The sequence below is a fragment of the Bacillus rossius genome, chromosome 13 (genome assembly GCF_032445375.1).
Source record: "Bacillus rossius redtenbacheri isolate Brsri chromosome 13, Brsri_v3, whole genome shotgun sequence".
Classification (NCBI taxonomy): Eukaryota; Metazoa; Arthropoda; class Insecta; order Phasmatodea; family Bacillidae; genus Bacillus; species Bacillus rossius.
The window spans coordinates 17594769-17612525 of NC_086340.1; the positions used below are offsets into that span (position 1 = coordinate 17594769).

Here is a 17757-nt window from a genome sequence, read left to right on the forward strand (position 1 = left end):
AATGCTTAACATTGTAAACAATTACTAAGTAAAGGCGGAGAAATAGAAGCCAAAATCCGCCGTATTGGTTTTGATCAAAAGGTGATCAAATTTTATCAATTAGTACTAAAGATTTTCCTTCGTTTAAGCACGTTGTTTGCATATTGCCTTGCTGTTGAATAATTTAAAAATATATTTCAATTATATAATTAATATTTAAATAGTAGCTTGTTCTGATATTTTATTGAAAATTTTCAATGGAAGCTAGAGAAAAATATTTCTGATGAGGTAATTAAATACATGGAAAGGGAATTTTCGTTTTTTCGTTTCTGTTTTTGAGAAAACTGTAAATAATGCAGTCTATTTGGCGGCGGATTAGTTTGGATTTTTCCTGTTTCGTATCCAAATCTAAATGATTAAATGGAATGAAATGACGCCAAGCAAAATAAAGATGTGGTTTTGGGGCCAGTTTTTTACTAGAATATATGGATACTTCGCAAAACAGTTTTTATTACTAAGCATCTGTTTTTATTGAAAGTAAATTGTATCTGAAGGTAGTCTCGTGGTATTGCGTCAGCAAATGAGTGTAAATAAATTTACTAGATTAAAATGTTATGTTTTTAATAGTACTTTTAAAAGATTTTTTACATCGTCTGGTTTAAGACGAGGCACTGAAAGCAGAACCATGAAAGTTCTGTGTGTGGCAGAGAAGAACGACGCAGCTAAAAACGTAGCTGCTCTGCTATCTGGCGGAAATGCTCGACGGGTGAGTAATGAGTAATTATCGAGCAGAGGGTCGCATCCGAATTGTTTCGGTGAGATACATTTACATATTCGGACTAATGGTCGGTTAGGTTTGCTGCATTAAAAAAAAAAAGTTTCAAAGTGGGGTTAGGTTAACTCAGCTTCATTAAGTATTAAATACATTTTATTAATATTGTTCACCTAACCCTACATGCTTTTAATTTTTTTGCAAGTGGAAGATGGGGAACAGAGTAACTGTAAGAAGTGGTTACCATCTGGGAAACGTACCGTACAAGGTAGAGGCGTGAAACAGATTTGAAGATTGTCTGATGGTAGGGGAACAGAAGGAACGATGTACAAGAATTTGGAGGAGAAGGGAATCTGAAGGAAAGAGAGGAAATCATTAAAGTGGTAAGAATAAAACTGTAGGAGCTTATATAAAAAGGTATACAGGTTCAGAAGTACGGTAGAGTCATATGGCACAGATTGCTGAGGTTGGAGACATGAGGAAAGATAAGTATGAGATATTTAGAAGGAACACAAATGGAAGAGGTTTGATGGTATGTCTGCAAGAGGGTCTGACAGAGAAGATTGAGTGGATAAGAAACCATGTGCTGGAGTTTACGATCAGGGTTCAGGAAAGAAACACTAGCCCGCTGGTAGTGTACAGATCACCAGTGAAGGAGGAAGCCATAAAGATGCTAAAGGAAAGGTTAGACATGTTGGGGGAAGACTGTTGGGTGGTTGTTGAAGGTGATCTCAACTTGTGGGAGTTGTGTGGAGCAGGGACCGGAGGAGATAGGGGTACCTATGGGAGCAGACATAGGCCTCTTAACTGGCAATAGGGGGTGATGGAAGAACAAACATAGAAGGTAAGGGTGGAACCAGAATCCGGCACATAACTGGATGTGGTACTAGTATGACCAGTGGAGGCAGAGTAAGATCGGTGGGCAGAGATGAAGGAACTCGACAACAAATGGCAGACGTTCTGGAATATCCTGGAGCAGGCTGTGGTACAATTAATATCAGGAGGATAGGGAAAGGAGTAGACTCACTGTACTGCGGGAAAGAGATACAAATACTCAAGCGTAAATGTAGAAGGCTTCCTGCAGAAGCCGGAAAGCTAGAAGGGAAAATCTTGAAAGCAGAGAGATGGAGATGATGTGGGAACTGGGAAGGAAAACAAGGCTAGCCAAGGGATATGTACATGAAAAGGCTGCTGGAGGAATAGGGAAGGGAAATTGGGTGGACATATACAGCTATATACTAAGAGTGAAGGATGAGTCTGGAATAAAGGTGTTCGGTGAAGGGAGGATGACCTGAAGAAAGTAAATTTTGCTACATTAAGGCGGAATAAAAATAGCCAGTCGCCTCTGTCCGTCACTCTTTCGCCCGTCCATCACTCTTTCGCCCATCATCATCGTGCGTCTAGCCAAGTGATTTACAGCTTGACTTCATACATTCTTCCAAATATTTTTCCAAATAAGTGCTGCCAACAATCCATGTTTTCTCTCAGAGATTTATATAGATGTTGTTTGCTATTTATGTTGTGTTTATGTGCATATTTTATTAGTATTTCCTTAAAAATTAAGAGTCTTGATTAAATTGTTTCGACATGAGTTTTAAGAACTGCAGTGTTATTATACAAAACATCTGAACGACCTGCACAAACACCACATGCCTAACAGTTGACTGCCGCAGCCAAAACCATAGATAAAATCAGTCCGTCCGTCAAAAGTTAGAGCTTGCCAAGCTTTTGATGGATGGATAGGATTTTTTTGGCCATCCAATTGTCTGCAGGTCACTTGACCGACGCTTGTCAGAAGCATGGAGATGATGGGCTATTGTATTTCCACCTTGAATAGTACCTATCTGTTTTTGTAAAGGGTGTTATATTGGCTGGAGAAAAGGAAGAAAAAATATACTGTGGAAAGGAGGGGCGTTGAAATAAGGATGGGAGGGGTACAAAAGGAGGTTAGGAGACTGAAATGGGAGGATGGCAAGTAGGCCGGATGGGATAGGGAACATCCACCTAAAGTCGGGGGTAAAGTGAGATGTGCAGATAGCCAAGTATATGATGTTTAAGCTATCCTTGGGGGAGGGAAAATTGCCAGTGCAGTGGGAGTTGCAGGTACTGGTTTTGAAAGCAGGAGGGGACAAGATGAACCCGGCAAATTACAAAGCAGTCAGCCTGACATCTGACGTAGGAAAAGTAATGGAGAGTCTTATAGGCAGGTACAAAGTGGGAGAAATGGATGATTTAGGGTGGATGGACAAAGGGGGTCTCACATGAAATGCAGATGGCAGGGCTAAAGAAAGTGGGTGGGGGGAAGCAGGTAGAGGTGATAGTTATAGATTTTGTGAAGGCATTTTGATAATGTGCCACTCAGGAGGCGAATGGAGAAGGTGGAGCTGTTAGGGACAATGGGTTCATAGATTCATAAAGAGACTTCCAATGGCAGACCTGCCAACTCTCACGATTTTGGTGTGAGGCTCACGATTTTAAGGTCCATCTCATGCCCTCACGCCAAAATAGTGTTTCCTCACGATTTTTCGGGGCCCCAAGATTTTGTTTGTAAAAGTTACAAAACAAGTTTTACGATAGCTTACAGTAACGAGTTTCCATCAATACTCGAGTCACGTAAAGGAAGCAATTTTGCGTTTTGTAGCGTGTGCCGTGCTGATTTTTCTATCTCGCATAGTGGAAGAGGAGACATTGTGAAACATGTAGCTACAAAAAAACACAACTAACACGTGAAGTGTATTGCTTCCAATAAAAAAATTAATTTTGCTGTGAACAGTGATAATAGTGTTACACGAGCAGAATGTTATTTTACATCTTTTTTAGTTGCGGCCCTGCATGATCACTACACGACAGCGCTAAATTATGTTCAACTAAATTAAATCTGCAACCTATAATTTGTTAAAATAAATTTTGAAGCAGAGACCATGTAACATATGGATGGGTATGTCACTTAAATTTAAAGATTCTCATTTGTTATTTTTATATCTAACCTGTGTTTATGGGCCTGAAAATTTTTATCGAGGACCTCATGATTTTTTAAATTTGAATGTTGGCAGGTCTGCAATGGATATAAGACACAGGATGAGGGTGGGCATGGAAAGATCTGAAGAGAGGGAAGTCACTTCAAGTATACTGCAGGGGTCTGTTATGTATTTTAATAGCAGTGGTCCTATGAAAAGGGAATATACCGAATAAAAGCATGTTGGACCTCCTGCAGTCACCAAACAAAGCATAAACACGGCCCAATGCAGTTGCTACATGTACTATATAAATGGGTGTATAAAGTTGTGCAGGTGTTTCTAATTATCATCACATGGGCAACTTCTTACGGCCATTATAATACATCTAGCAAATATCCATTTAAATAAATTATGACAGAACAAATACAAGGGAGGTATTGTGTTAGAATTTCATAAATAGCCCTTAAATATAGTAATTACAAAAAAAAATTTAAAAATCAACATCAGTTAAGAGACCAGGCCTTAAGTTCAGCATTCAAAAATAAAAATAAAATTAATTAGCATCAGAAACGTGTTTCTTGGTGGTGCAAATTATTTTATTATTTTCCTACACTAAGACTTAGCCCAATAGATTTTCCTTTTCTGATAGTTTAATTTGTCATTTTAGATAACAATAAAACATTGCTGGAAAATGTGCTCTGGGATGCAACGTAATGCACAATCAAAATTTAAAGTGGGAAAAATTAGTTTCAAGTTCTAAAATTAATATATATTTTTTTTTAATCAAATATTTGGTAGCCTCGCCTAAACAACCATTTTTATAGTGGTATTTTTTCTCTTGTAAAACTCTTTCTCTTCACGTTCTTGATAAGTGTCATGATTTTTTTTTCCCCTGCAGAGAGATGGTCTCTCAACGTACAACAAGATTTACGAGTTTGAGTGCACGGTGCTGGGGCAGAGGAGCCAGGTGGTGATGACGTCCGTCTCGGGACACCTGCTGGGCCTGGAGTTTGTCGGGGCGTACCGCAAATGGACAGGGTGCAGCCCCTTGGCACTTTTCGACGCCCCTGTCAAGAAGATTTGCCCCCAGACCTACGAACCAATTAAGGTTTGGGATGAAAAGTTGCATTATTTTACAACGTTGTACATTTATATCATGCATAGAGACCCGTAAAATTCGCGGGTTCATTTCGTGTTATGCTAAAGTTCAAATAATTATACCTTAGTGCTGCTTCTGTCATTGGTTCACTGTTAATCTGGAGGACTGAGGGCCAATTAGAGACCCTCACTCATAGAAGTGTCGAATCCAGGCCACCCAGTCGAGACGACTCACAAGTCAGCAGCCAATGAACGGTTGGCATCTGCCCGAGTGTGTAGAGGATATTGGAGTCTATCCTGGAGGTCATTGAACCCGCGAATTTGTCGGGTCTCTAATCATGCATAAAGTTCCTAGTAGATGTTCTTTCGGTGATAATTGTTTAAAAAAAAAAAAAAAAAAAAAAAAATAGTTAGTAAATGAGTAGGCTTACCTATTGTACTGGTGTTTTTTTAAGCTGCAACTGAACTTGGGAGGATTAATTCTTAATATTTATTCTAAAGTGTGTGATAATAGCTTCACACAATTCACATTTTCATTCATTTGTTCACGAAAATGTCTTACTAGTGAGGGTTCTGACAACTTATTTTTTATGTACTTGTTAATATTATTCCACAACATTCGTTGAGAGCCGAATGCCAAAAATATTGAAGCCCACCTCCGTATTATTAATGAAGGGGATGAAACTGTCGAACATATTTTCACAGTTGTTAGATCTCTGTTGGTCACAAGGTACATTATTCATAAATTTGTTGGTCTGTAACGTCTCTCAGCCTTAGTTTGCATCGTGTTTTTAAATGGGCATTTACACACTCTTTATAATACAAGATTTCTGCCTTTAGCAATGTTCTTGTTTCTCTCTGCTTTGTTGCCAGATACACGCAGAGAGCTCAAAAGTTTTTACACAATTTTATAATGTAATTTTAAAAAAATGTTAATGTACTTAAAAAATTTTTTTTTATAAATGAAAATTAGAAAAGAGAATTTTATAAATACATTTTCTTTCATTAAGAACATTATCTGACAATATTAAATTTTTTACTTGTAAGGAAACGTAACTGAAAGACGTCATCGGGGTTTCAATAATTTTTTGCCATCAAATTATTTTACATATTATTTAATATTTTAAAAAAATTGGCTTTGTTTGACTGTAGCACATGATCAATGGAATGCTTCATTATTGCTATTAGTAGTTTCTCCTGTGAAATAATAATTTTTGTTTAGAATATAAATTTTTTTCTTTCAGAAAGTAAACAACTGTAATAATACAGTCAAACCACTGTGTTCTTAAAAAAATCAACTATTAGTGAAATTATATAAGATTAAAATGTTTTATAATTATTGATGATTTACAATATAGCAATATTAATGTTAACAAGCTGGATAGTATCAATATAATATGACAACAGTGTGCGACATTTACTGTGTACTGCATTCTAAGCATGAGACAGATTACAGTTCCTATTATTTCTTAATGGAAAAAAGTTTCGTTGTTAATTCTTTATTTTTAAGAATGTTTAACTCTAAATATTCACCTTAGGGAAAATTTGGCTACTATATTATTTTTTATGTTCTCTAAAAAAATCACCTGCTGCACATTGACGATGATGTTGAGAAACTTCATGTGTATCTCTTTGTATGTGTGTACCTATGTATGTACGTAGGCCTATGTGTCCATTACCTATTCCTTGTGCAGTTTAGTTACATTTAATATACAAGATGCACTGGGCAATTTTATGTCAGCTGCTGTCTCCTCAAGCTTTACACTAACTCATGTGCCAGCCGACATGTAAGGTTTGCCGATTTCTGTGACATACGCAGACCAACAGTCTTAGGAGTTATTGCTCCACAATAAAGCAACCAATATTTTAAAGGTGTTGGATGCTGATGGGTGTAGATTTTTATATAATTACTGCATCAAGACAGAGCATTTATCTATCTGGTTTGGCTCTTCTTGCAGACACTGCTTCTTCAGGAATAATAGCAATTTAATTTAAAGTAATTTTTTTTTTTTTTTTTCCTTTCGATAAGCTGTAGAAATACTGTTGTGTATCATTTGAAGATTTTATTTCCAGTAAGGATACAATCACACAATTATAATTCAATAACTTCATAAAATACTATTTTAGCAGTTAACATCTTAACAACACAAAATAGGTAATTCATGCATTCTTTTGAACCATTCCAAGAACAAGTAAAAACTTTCCATTTCCACAGAGATATCCACATAATTAATTAATTCAAGGTGAGAATTGCACTAGCATACAGATCAATCCTGTCAAACTAAAACAAAATACAGTTGTGTTTAACTCTTTAACATCTGAAATGACTAATAAATATAATAACCTAAATTTTCTCTAACAAGTATGACTCATTACACTCGCAAGTGAAGTCGGATCATTATTTCATCCGTCAGTAATAAGAGGTTGTCTATCGTTATAAATGTGCTGCATATTTTTATGCAGGTTTAAGTGGTTGCCTTGTACGCAAGTTACTGGTTTGCAGCGCACCTTGGAGAGAGAAGTGCGATCGTGCAGCACTCTCATCATATGGACAGATTGTGACAGAGAAGGAGAGAACATTGGGTTCGAAATTATTGATGTCTGCAAAGCTGTTAAAAACAACCTTAGGATATATAGGTAAGGTGTACTCATTCATTTACACTTAATGTAAATTTAATTTATTTTAGTTCACATAACCACGGGTTTTAAGTGGATTTAGGTTAAATTTTTTATAATCTTTTAATTTGTCATGTATAATAAATTGGAAAAACTCTGGTTTTAAGTTTTGTATAGATACGTGTGTTTTATCTATTCTTTTGCTTTGTTTTTTTGTACATTAATTTTTGTGTTAATAGTTAATAGTGCTTTAGCACTGTATCATTTGTTATAACGTGAGAGTTGGTCTGGGATAATTATAATTGAAGTGATAAAAATGTTGATAATGCAATGCAGTATAGTAAGTATTGTAATAATGTTCACGCTCAACCACCAGTTTTTAAAAAAAAGATAACTGCAAAAAAAAGTTAGCTTCAAATGTTACCATTTTGATGCCGCAGTTTTAAAATAGTGATGATATTATAATCCTATTCAATTATATAATTATTAATTATTGGCATGTTGTGTTGAAAGAGCGAAGTTCTCCGAGATCACGCTTCAGTCCGTGCAGCGAGCTCTGCAGAACTTGACTCAGCCGGACGAGAGAATCAGCGTCGCTGTTGACGTGAGGCAGGAACTGGATCTGAGGATAGGTGAGTCACTGTAGTCGTTGATGAGATGTTAGAACCAGCTACCAACTGCTGTTGACAATAGCCTGAGAACTTACGAGTATATTTATTGGTTTACGAAATGAATGAGAAAGCCATGATGAATGTGTAGTGGGTAGGGATAAGATTATACGGTAGATAGCGATAAAACCGAAATAGGTAACACCGAAAATCATTACAATACACCACATGGCAACGAAATGCAATTAAAATTATGAAAGTAATTTATTTATCATGAAGTTTGTACCACATTTTATAAAAAAATGGGAAAAAATTAATTTATTTTTAATCTTGCTACTGTTATTAGTTACTCATTTTTACATTACGATGTTAGTACATATTTCAAATACAAACATAGTTAACAGATTTATTATATTTGGTTTGAATAGTTAGGCTTATTACAAGCAGTTATATTGTTTAAGTGCATCATGTATCAGTCAAAATGACACTGTTTTGGAGAAATTAGTAGCATGGATTCTTTAAGTGTCATATTTGTTCAGTAATGTGCTATCTTTTTTAAATAAACAGATTTCATAAAACCAATACAACCATGAAATCTTGTCTCTATTAATGGGTTAAGATGTCATGAAATTCATGGATACCGGCAGTGTTGCTTGAGTTTATGGGTTAACTCAAAATAATAGTCAAAAGTTCTGTTGACAAAATTTCTCGAGTCCCCTAGGTTTCAAGTAAAACCACTTACATGTAGTTATGGTGATGTGTTAACAGTTAACACTTTTTCTGTGTGGTAATTAAGTGCTTGAAGACTTCCATTGCACGCAACGTTAATGCGTGCTTTCATTCCGGGGCACAGTTGTGATTGGTGCTGCATGTAGTTTATTCAAATCAACTTTTTTGGTTGTAAGATAGTCAAGTGGGTGGTTGCACTAAATTGTCAATGATATTACCCCTTTTGATTCACTTTCTTGTAGGGCTACCTCTTAGTTCTTGGCCCAGCCAAGTGGTAACTTCGTGACCTACAAGTCTGCGGGATCAAACACTTGGCTGATTTGTCAGTTTTTTTTAGAGTTGTTGGGTGTCCCACGCGAGCTTGTACCAAGGAGGATAGTCTGTAAGGTGGACATGTATGTTTTCACTGAGTTTGTGTCTAATGTTCACAAACCTTATGCTCTTAATGCTACAAATTTTGACATAAATCTATGACAGTGGATTTTTTAAGCAACGTAATACAGATGTATGTCTGTCATATCAGATTTTATTTTATTGTTAATATTTACTTTTTAACTGCATGACCTTTAAAAACTTTTAAAAGTCCCTCTAGGCTCCTTTTTTATTTATTATATAGTTCCTGAGGAAACTGGTGTAGCCAAAAACTCATGAAGAAAGGTCTTGTATGCAGAAAATATTATTTTTCTGAGTTTTCTCTGGATAGTTTCATGTTATCCCGTATTACGTTGCAATACTAAAAAAGGGGCTTCAGCATTTGACATGTGTAAAGTTAGTTATATTTTTCCAAAATTTGAAATGACTGCAGCGAGTAAATTAGTGGTCTCCCACTAACTCTTAAGTTGGTTCTGAAAAATCCAGAAACATGTGTTTTTTAATGTTTAAAATTCTCTCTGAAGTCTGTGCCGAGCCAATCCTCCTTCCTCAGATGCTATTTAGAGGCAGGGCTACACTGTTGCTCTCCTGGAAATGTGTCTCATGTGGGTTTGGATGACCATGACCATGAAGGGCACTTCACAACAGCTGAGGAATCAAATTGATTAGAACTTCTTGAGAATGCCAACAGAATTTTTTTTTTTTCCCACTGTATCTGTCTGTTTTCTTTTTCTATGATGCACAATGAATATTATATTTTGTCACAATGGAAATAATTAGGTATTTACGTAACTTTTAAAGATTTAAATGCATTTTTTTTAAATTTTTATAAAAAAAAGTTAAGTACTTTGTAAAGTAAAACCGTTACTTGAATAAGGGTACAATATTAAGCTCAAGCTATATTGAGAGGCATTCTTTAAAAAATCTCTTCCCTGCCCTTAATATTTTTGTTTTCTTCTGTGGATTCTTGCAGTACTGAAGTTTTCAAACATACGTAAAATTCTCCTATTATATGCTGGGGAATACGGTTTACTTATTTTGTGTGCCCTTACTCTAGGACCACAATCCTCTTGACTACAACTTGAACTGTTAGTGTCACTAAAACATACTCATAACTTTTAACGTTGTTAGTTTTGCTTAAAATGATTGAATAAAGGTTATTAATTGAGTGTTAGTGAAGGAACCTACAGTATTTAAAGGTTTCATGACACGTATGCAGCGTAATACTAAACAATAAGAGTCAGGCTGTGTGACGGAAGAGGTGGCGTGGGGTGCTTGCAGGAGCGGCCTTCACTCGGTTCCAGACGCTGCGTCTGAAACGCGTGTTCCCCGAGGTCCTCGGAGACTCGCTGATCAGCTACGGCAGCTGCCAGTTTCCGACCCTGGGCTTCGTGGTGGAGCGCTACAAGGCCATCACCAGCTTCGTCCCGGAGACGTTCTGGAAGATAAAAGGTAGGTTCATTTGTCGCGAACAGAGATTAGCCGGTCAGGTAACTTGAATACCATTGAATATCTAGTATTTTTAAGATTGGGAATTTGAAGGAAAAATTTTAAAGAGAAATACTGGAGGGAATGTAATAAATTAAAATAATTAAAACACCAACAACTATGAGGTCTACTAGGTCTATTTGTGTTTTTCTTAATTTCTATCCTATCACCATCTCCCAATTATAAATATGTAATTATATATACATAATTATATAAGTACATTATGTATTTTGTGGGAAACTTAGTTACTCACACACACACAAACATTTTACTGTTTATTATTATTATTATTTGAAGATTATTTTATTTTTTACCCTTAAAACCTGGCTTTGAATTTGAGATTTGGATTCAATAAATTTGGGATCCGATCAATTACTACTTAATTCTAAATATTAAAGATCAAGCCTAAACTGTGCACTGTACTAAACATAACTGTGTGCTTGTGTTGGGTCATTGTTAAAATGTAAAAAAATAAAGAACTATAATTAATCAGCTATTAAAAAAAACTATGTAAAAAATTGCCAACTTTAAATTATTCCAGTAAACGGCTCAACGGAAAATACTTAGGCGTACAACATGCCCCACTATCAAAAATGGTAGGTTTAAAAATGCATTGTAAAACTTTTGTACTAGGTTTTTACTAGTGGTGCACCGATGCGGATACCGATGAATCGTAATCAGCGATTATGGGTACTTACCGATTAATCGTAATCGGCGATTATCTTAACGATTACTTTGCCGATTATTTACGTCCCGGGCGTAATTAAGTAGGTTTTTACCGTGTAATATTTTGTTACACATTTTAGGACGAAATACTGTAATATTTGTATATATTACAAAATTCATCTAACTCCGTCATATCATGATTACAGATATTTCGTTAAGTTTAATAAATCTCATTGCCTCGAACAATAAAAAACACATTTTTCCTACACACTTGTTTACGATTCGTCTTTTGTTCTGTCTTTTGTCTAGTGGCCTTGTACATTACCTATTAGCCAGAGACGTAAAATAGATGGCACACAATCAAAATACCACAAGCAGTTGCAGTCGATTCTATGACAATCGATCTTTTCGAGTCGTAGCTGTTCAAAATCGTGGTCCCGATACCTTCTAGAGTTTTATCACTGCATTTTACCAACTCGTTATGGGTGTCTTTGGTAACATTATCCGTTGCCACTGAATAAACAATTGTTTATTCTGTGCAGTTGCTGTGTTATTTGTATTTGACGTGAAAAGTGAAAAAGTATTTATAATTTTATATATTTAGTCAACATAAATAAAATCACATGTGCTAGAATTGGTTTTGAGTTTTATATATATAATTATAGTGAGATGGCGAGTAGGGAGAAAAAAAGTGAAGTGTGGAAACATTTTTCTATAAACTCAAGTGAACAGAATAAAGCAACATGTTTACATTGCTAAACGGTAATTCCTCGATGCAACCTTATGTGATAGTCGATAATAATGCTAGTTTTCCGCAACAAAAACTTACCCATTGTAAATTACAATTATTAGACTGTAGTTCAAGTTCTTTACAATAACAAATATAAATAGAAGTTAATTAAATTTACACTTTGCAATGACTAAATAGTGTATTTTATATATTTTTATACTGTTGTTATAACTGTATTCTCAATTTTACCTAATCTTTTTAAATTCAAGTGGGAATAAAAAAATTAAAAAAATTTGTTTATTATAATCGGTAACTGAATCGGTATCGCCGATTATTGCTCTCATAATCGGTAATTGAATCAGTAATCGGTATAGTCATATCGGTGCACCACTAGTTTTTACCAGTTTTGGTACTGTGGTGAAAATCAGTTTTTCCCGCTTTTTGTTTTTTTTACAAAAAAAGAAGATACATAAAATTGTTGTTAACTGAAAACTATATGTAGAGTAAAATGACCTCTGAATGGGAGATTATGTTTGCCAATGCATTAACCAAACAAATGTTATAAATTGAGACATTTTAGACTTAATATGAACGACTTTCACACTTCAACAGTTTTTCTTAGTTCTTCCCCATTTTTTGCTAGTTTAAGACTAAATTTTGTATAAATACCAAACCTGCCCTATTTCCATGTAGACTACTGACAATATCCTCCAACATTGAAAATTGCTTTACTTCAGTGAAAAATCTTTAATCCAGCACACTATGGTTTGATACGTTCTGTAATTCAGCACCATTAGAGCTGCTCCTGTTCAGATTTTTCCAGGTGGATTTTTGCAGATCGCGTTACTGCGCTGCCAGCATCTTTAGTTCTCCCAGAGTTTATCGTTACTGTCAGTTTTTGTTTCAGAAGAGTGTTTCTTGTTTTCTAGCGCGTTATATTTCAGATTTCCCTATTACATTTTGAATCTATTTCATGAAGAAGCCCAACACTCATCTGTATTTTTTCTTTCAATAGAGCAGCTAATTACAGTTTGTTCTAAATACTACTCTTGTATTGTATATTCATTTTTCTTCGATAGTCACGTCAAAACATAACTGATATTTATTAAGCCGGCATGGACCTGGTCGCAGACTTGCTGGATTAAACACTTCACTGTAATTGCAGTTAGGCCTTTGCGAATATTAGTTTTTTCATTAAAAGCAGATATCAAATCAAATGTGGAAAATAGTCATAAAGTCGAATCGAATTGTGAATATTGTTCTCCGCAAGGCTTTATTACGCTTATTTTATAAAATATAGGATTGAAGTAAAAAAAAAAAATTAATGATTGTGATGTTTGAACTGTTTAAGTGATTAACCAATTGGGCCTTATATATAACATCATCCAATGAAAATGAAATAACTAATCATGCATATTATTAATATTGAGCATTCATAAAAGCAAACCTAAGTGTCTCATTTTAAATTTTTTAAGTAATCAACTCTGTGCAAAACATACACAACACACAAAAGCTAACAATTTTCATGAGCGAATCTTATGTGTTCATGTTTTAAAGCTCCTCAACAAACGCCTAACTTCTCATCAGATGCAAAACTTTGCATCACAACCAAAGCCTCATGTAAAACGAATGGCTTATTTCCTGATGAAAAGTGTAATTGATGTTGAAAATAGCTTTGATTGAAGCTTCGCACAGGTGTGATTGCAGTGCACCACAGTCGATGCTGGCGGTCCGAGTGTTTGTTGTCGATGCGCAGTGAACCACACGGTGCGGGATCTGAGCGTGGACTTCAGCTGGAAGCGCGTGCGCCTGTTCGACCAGCTGGCGTGCCAGGTCCTGTACGACGTGTGCATGGAGTGGCCGCTCGCCCGGGTCGATGCCGTCTCGAGCAAGCCGAAGAGCAAGTGGCGGCCTCTGCCCCTGGACACGATCGTGAGTCGCGTCCTCGCGCCCGGCTCTTGTGGTGGTGCTGCTCCACTTCAGAGCTACGGGATTCCAGAACTTGACTTTAATTACAGTAAAAGTCCGTTATAACGTAAATTTATAACGGCACCAAAAGTTTATGTTATAGCGAATTTTCGTTATAGCCGAAATTTAAAAAAAAAAAATCTTATTTTTGTAGCATTTTTAAAATATATTTTCTAGCTTGTTTTTACTATGGAAATTCACAACAAAAGTAAAGGAAATATACATAAAACTTACTAAAATAACATTTTTAAGCTATATCAGCACTTGCCGACTGCGAAATATGAGACTGCGTGGCCGTGATTAGGCCGTCACGCATCGTGGCTAAGCACACAGCTGTTTGTTTAGATGGACGGGCGGGCGGGGTCACGCAAGGTCATGCCGGCCGCTTCGTGTCGCTTTAACCACAGCTGGTTTGCTGGAGACATGTGCACTAAGCTGATGATATCAGGTGCATATTTGCGGAGTTTTGAATACAAAAAAAAAATTTAAAAATATCTCTAATTACGTTGGACAACCATACAAATTATATAAAATAATTTTTCCGACAATTGGTCAGTAACACAAAAATAATCACTCGTACAGACCCTTGAAAAATAACACAAAATTAAAAATCACTTTTTAAAAAACGAATCAATTTTCGTTTGCCTTGATTTCACTAGACTTTCGGACAAAATAAACGACTGGACCTCTTGGAAGTTCATCAAATCTTTCATCGTAGCATTTGTATGCTGATAAAAATGACTGATTGTGTCAAGTGCCTCCATCATTGACATTTTCGACAGAACAGATACGTCACTTGGTTCGTCGTCATTATTGTCATTATCTTCAGACACCGCTTCGTTTTGATTAGAAAAGACGAGCTCGACAAGTTCCGTGATCATGAACTCCCCGCACGCTTACGATGCAAGTGTGAGACGAGTTATGCTCATTTACGGGCTACAATCGGGGAAGCCTACAATTCACATAGTTTCGGTTCCCTGCAAGAATTTCCGAAGATTTCCGAAGTTTTGCGTTTTGGTATTAACGCCACTTCAGCCGCTAAATCAGAAGTTTCCAGTGAAAAGAAGCATGTTGTGACTGACCTAACCTAACCCTTCGATTTTTTTTAAATTTTAATTTTTGAGAGAAATCCGAAGTTGCACGAACGTGGTAGGGAACTGAAACTACGTGAGTTGTAGGCTTCCCCTACAATCGGCGTGATTCTAAATAAGTAATTCTCGCGGCGGGGCCCTGTCTTGCTTTCGTCGCGTCGCTGCGAGGCAAGCTATGCTCGCTGTGGGGCCCCACCTTGTGCGGTGTTGCCAAGACGGCCACATCATGCGCGTCGTTGTTTCGTTTGCCGGACGCGTGGAATTGTGCGAAGCTGTTTTTCATTTGTTAAGGAAATTGTAAATGTTTTCACATTGTTTTAGAGCAAAATTACAGGTGTGTAATCAATCGCTATAGCGAAAATGAGCCCACGCTGCATTCGTTATTTCCGAAATTTTTATCCTACGCAGCATATGCAAAACTGACGGTGCCGATGGCAATTATCGTTATAGCGGACTTTACGTTATAGACCGTATTTGTTACAACGGACTTTCACTGTAGTTTAGATTGGGGCTACGTGATGTTTCGACCAAGCAAATCAGTCAAAACTATTTATTAGTACAGTACAACCCGGTTATAACATTCCCGTTTGTAACATTTTCCCGCCTATAACACCATCATTTCATGGTCCCATCATTTCTCCATTCATCACAATGCTTTAATTTCCTGCCTGTAACAAATTTTAAATTTCTACATTCCCGCCTTTAACGTTCAAATTTGCTTTGATAACTGCCACAATTTTCAGTATCCCTTCCTTCAAAGTCATAATTTAGAGCGAAACCATAGCTAGAGAATACAGCACGCATATACAAACATCAGATGTTTACATTTGTGTAGTTCACCATAGATGTGGTACACACGCACTCCACAACTTGCACTAGATTGACTATCAATATGGCGTCCTGTTCACGCTCGTTAGCCTATGACTTGTTCCGTTATACTTATGAGTCACATTTTGTGCACTGATACATGGTCGGAAACAGTGCTACTGTATTCTATGGTGCTGGTTTTTGTTTCAAAGGTTTAACACCTTGAGATGGTTAAATGTTCTATGGATATATTCACGGCTTTTGTTTGTGGTTAACCTGTACCGTAATTATTTTTTTTCACTTACTTATTGTAGTCACGTTCGTATTTAATTAAAATACGCAGTATTGAAATTTTATTCAGGTTATTGTACGGCTATGATGGCCGATAAATATAAGCGAAAATAATATTCTGTAGCTGAAAAAATTCAGTTTATTAACCAAGTAGACAGGAACCCCAACAAAATGCTTGTTGCGATTGCAAAAGAGTTTCTGTTTCGACTCTGAACTGTACAAAAAAATTTACCAATTTTCCACTCTATTGCTATTGCTGTACTTAGTGTATTACTCCTGTACTTTGTGTTGTTTTACCTATACTGTTTAATTTAATCAATCCACGCATAATTTATACAATGTGAAGATGTAATTTTATGATTTTCTGCTTATAACATTTTCCTGCTTATAACATTTTTTTAAGTTGGTCCCTTGGAGAATGTTATAACAGGGTTATACTGTATTTGATTTGATTTCGCCAAGAAATATGCTATTGGTTTTATTTGAAGTTTTGGTTCTGATGCAAAGCTTTGCATCTGATGTGAAGCTTCGCTTTTGTTGCAAAGCTTTAAAACATTGGAAGCCTAAGATTCACTCATTAAAATTTTAAATTTTTTTTTTGTGCTGTATATGTGTTGAACTAAGATTGTTACTTAAAAAAAATAAAATGAAGGCCTCCATTTGCATTTATAAGTGCTCAATATTAGAATATGATCAAATGCTCAATATAGCAAGAGCGTGAGTGTGCAAGTATACTGCGTCATTTATACCTTTCCCTGCCATCTCCTATACTGGTTAACCCACCTTGTACCTAACTATTCCTCTCCCCCAGTTCCTCCACCACATACCCAGCTATTTCCCCTCTTGCAATTGGAATATTGTAATGCTCAAAAATTGTTGCCCCCTCAGCAAAGAAGTTTCTTTTCAAAAACTTTATGGATTTGATGCATAATCAAATATGTATAGTCCCTAATCTTTAACCTGATCACGGGCAGTGATGAATAATTTTTTTCCAGGCTGGCAATATTGGTTAAGTAGGGTTTATGCAAATTATATAATTGGCTATTAAAAAATGTTAAATATTTTGTAGGAAATCATTTTATAGTCAGTTCCACATGTCACGTATGCTAAATAAAACATGTTTAGGTAAAATGTGTATTTTAATCTATTTGTTATCTGGCCAGACAGCCCCTTGAGTCTGTTACGAGTAAAAATGTAATCATCCTAGCCTCATATTTAATTATTTATTTATTTATTTATTTTTCTATATTTTTTGTAAATGTGTCTCACGTGTATGTATTTGTTACGAGTATTCAATAAAGTTTTTGAATTGAAATTTGGAATGAAATATTAAATTATTGACAGTTATTGAATATAAAATACTTTTTTAATGCTTGCAGACACACTTTTTTCTCTGTGCAGGAACTCGAGAAGACGGCATCTCGCAAACTGAAGCTGAACGCCAAGGAGACGATGCAGATTGCAGAGCGCCTGTACTCCCAGGGCTACATCAGCTATCCCCGCACGGAGACAAACATCTTTCCCAAAGAACTGAACCTCCGCAGCTTGATCGAGCTGCAGACCAACGACCCCAACTGGGGAGGTA

General features: G+C 36.1%; 1 protein-coding gene across 2 annotated transcripts in view; it reads left to right on the top strand.

Annotated features, from left to right (window-relative positions):
* The first annotated feature begins 309 nt into the window (after positions 1-309).
* The window catches only part of LOC134538289 (DNA topoisomerase 3-alpha), a 51643-nt gene continuing 34195 nt past the window's right edge, over positions 310-17757 (top strand). For both annotated transcript variants that reach the window (XM_063379466.1, XM_063379467.1), the window contains exons 1-7: positions 310-745; positions 4607-4816; positions 7310-7443; positions 7936-8054; positions 10413-10583; positions 13772-13947; positions 17574-17754. In XM_063379466.1, the coding sequence (XP_063235536.1) occupies positions 560-745; positions 4607-4816; positions 7310-7443; positions 7936-8054; positions 10413-10583; positions 13772-13947; positions 17574-17754 (1177 nt within the window). In that variant the 5' untranslated portion in view covers positions 310-559. The remainder of the gene's footprint in view (positions 746-4606; positions 4817-7309; positions 7444-7935; positions 8055-10412; positions 10584-13771; positions 13948-17573; positions 17755-17757) is intronic.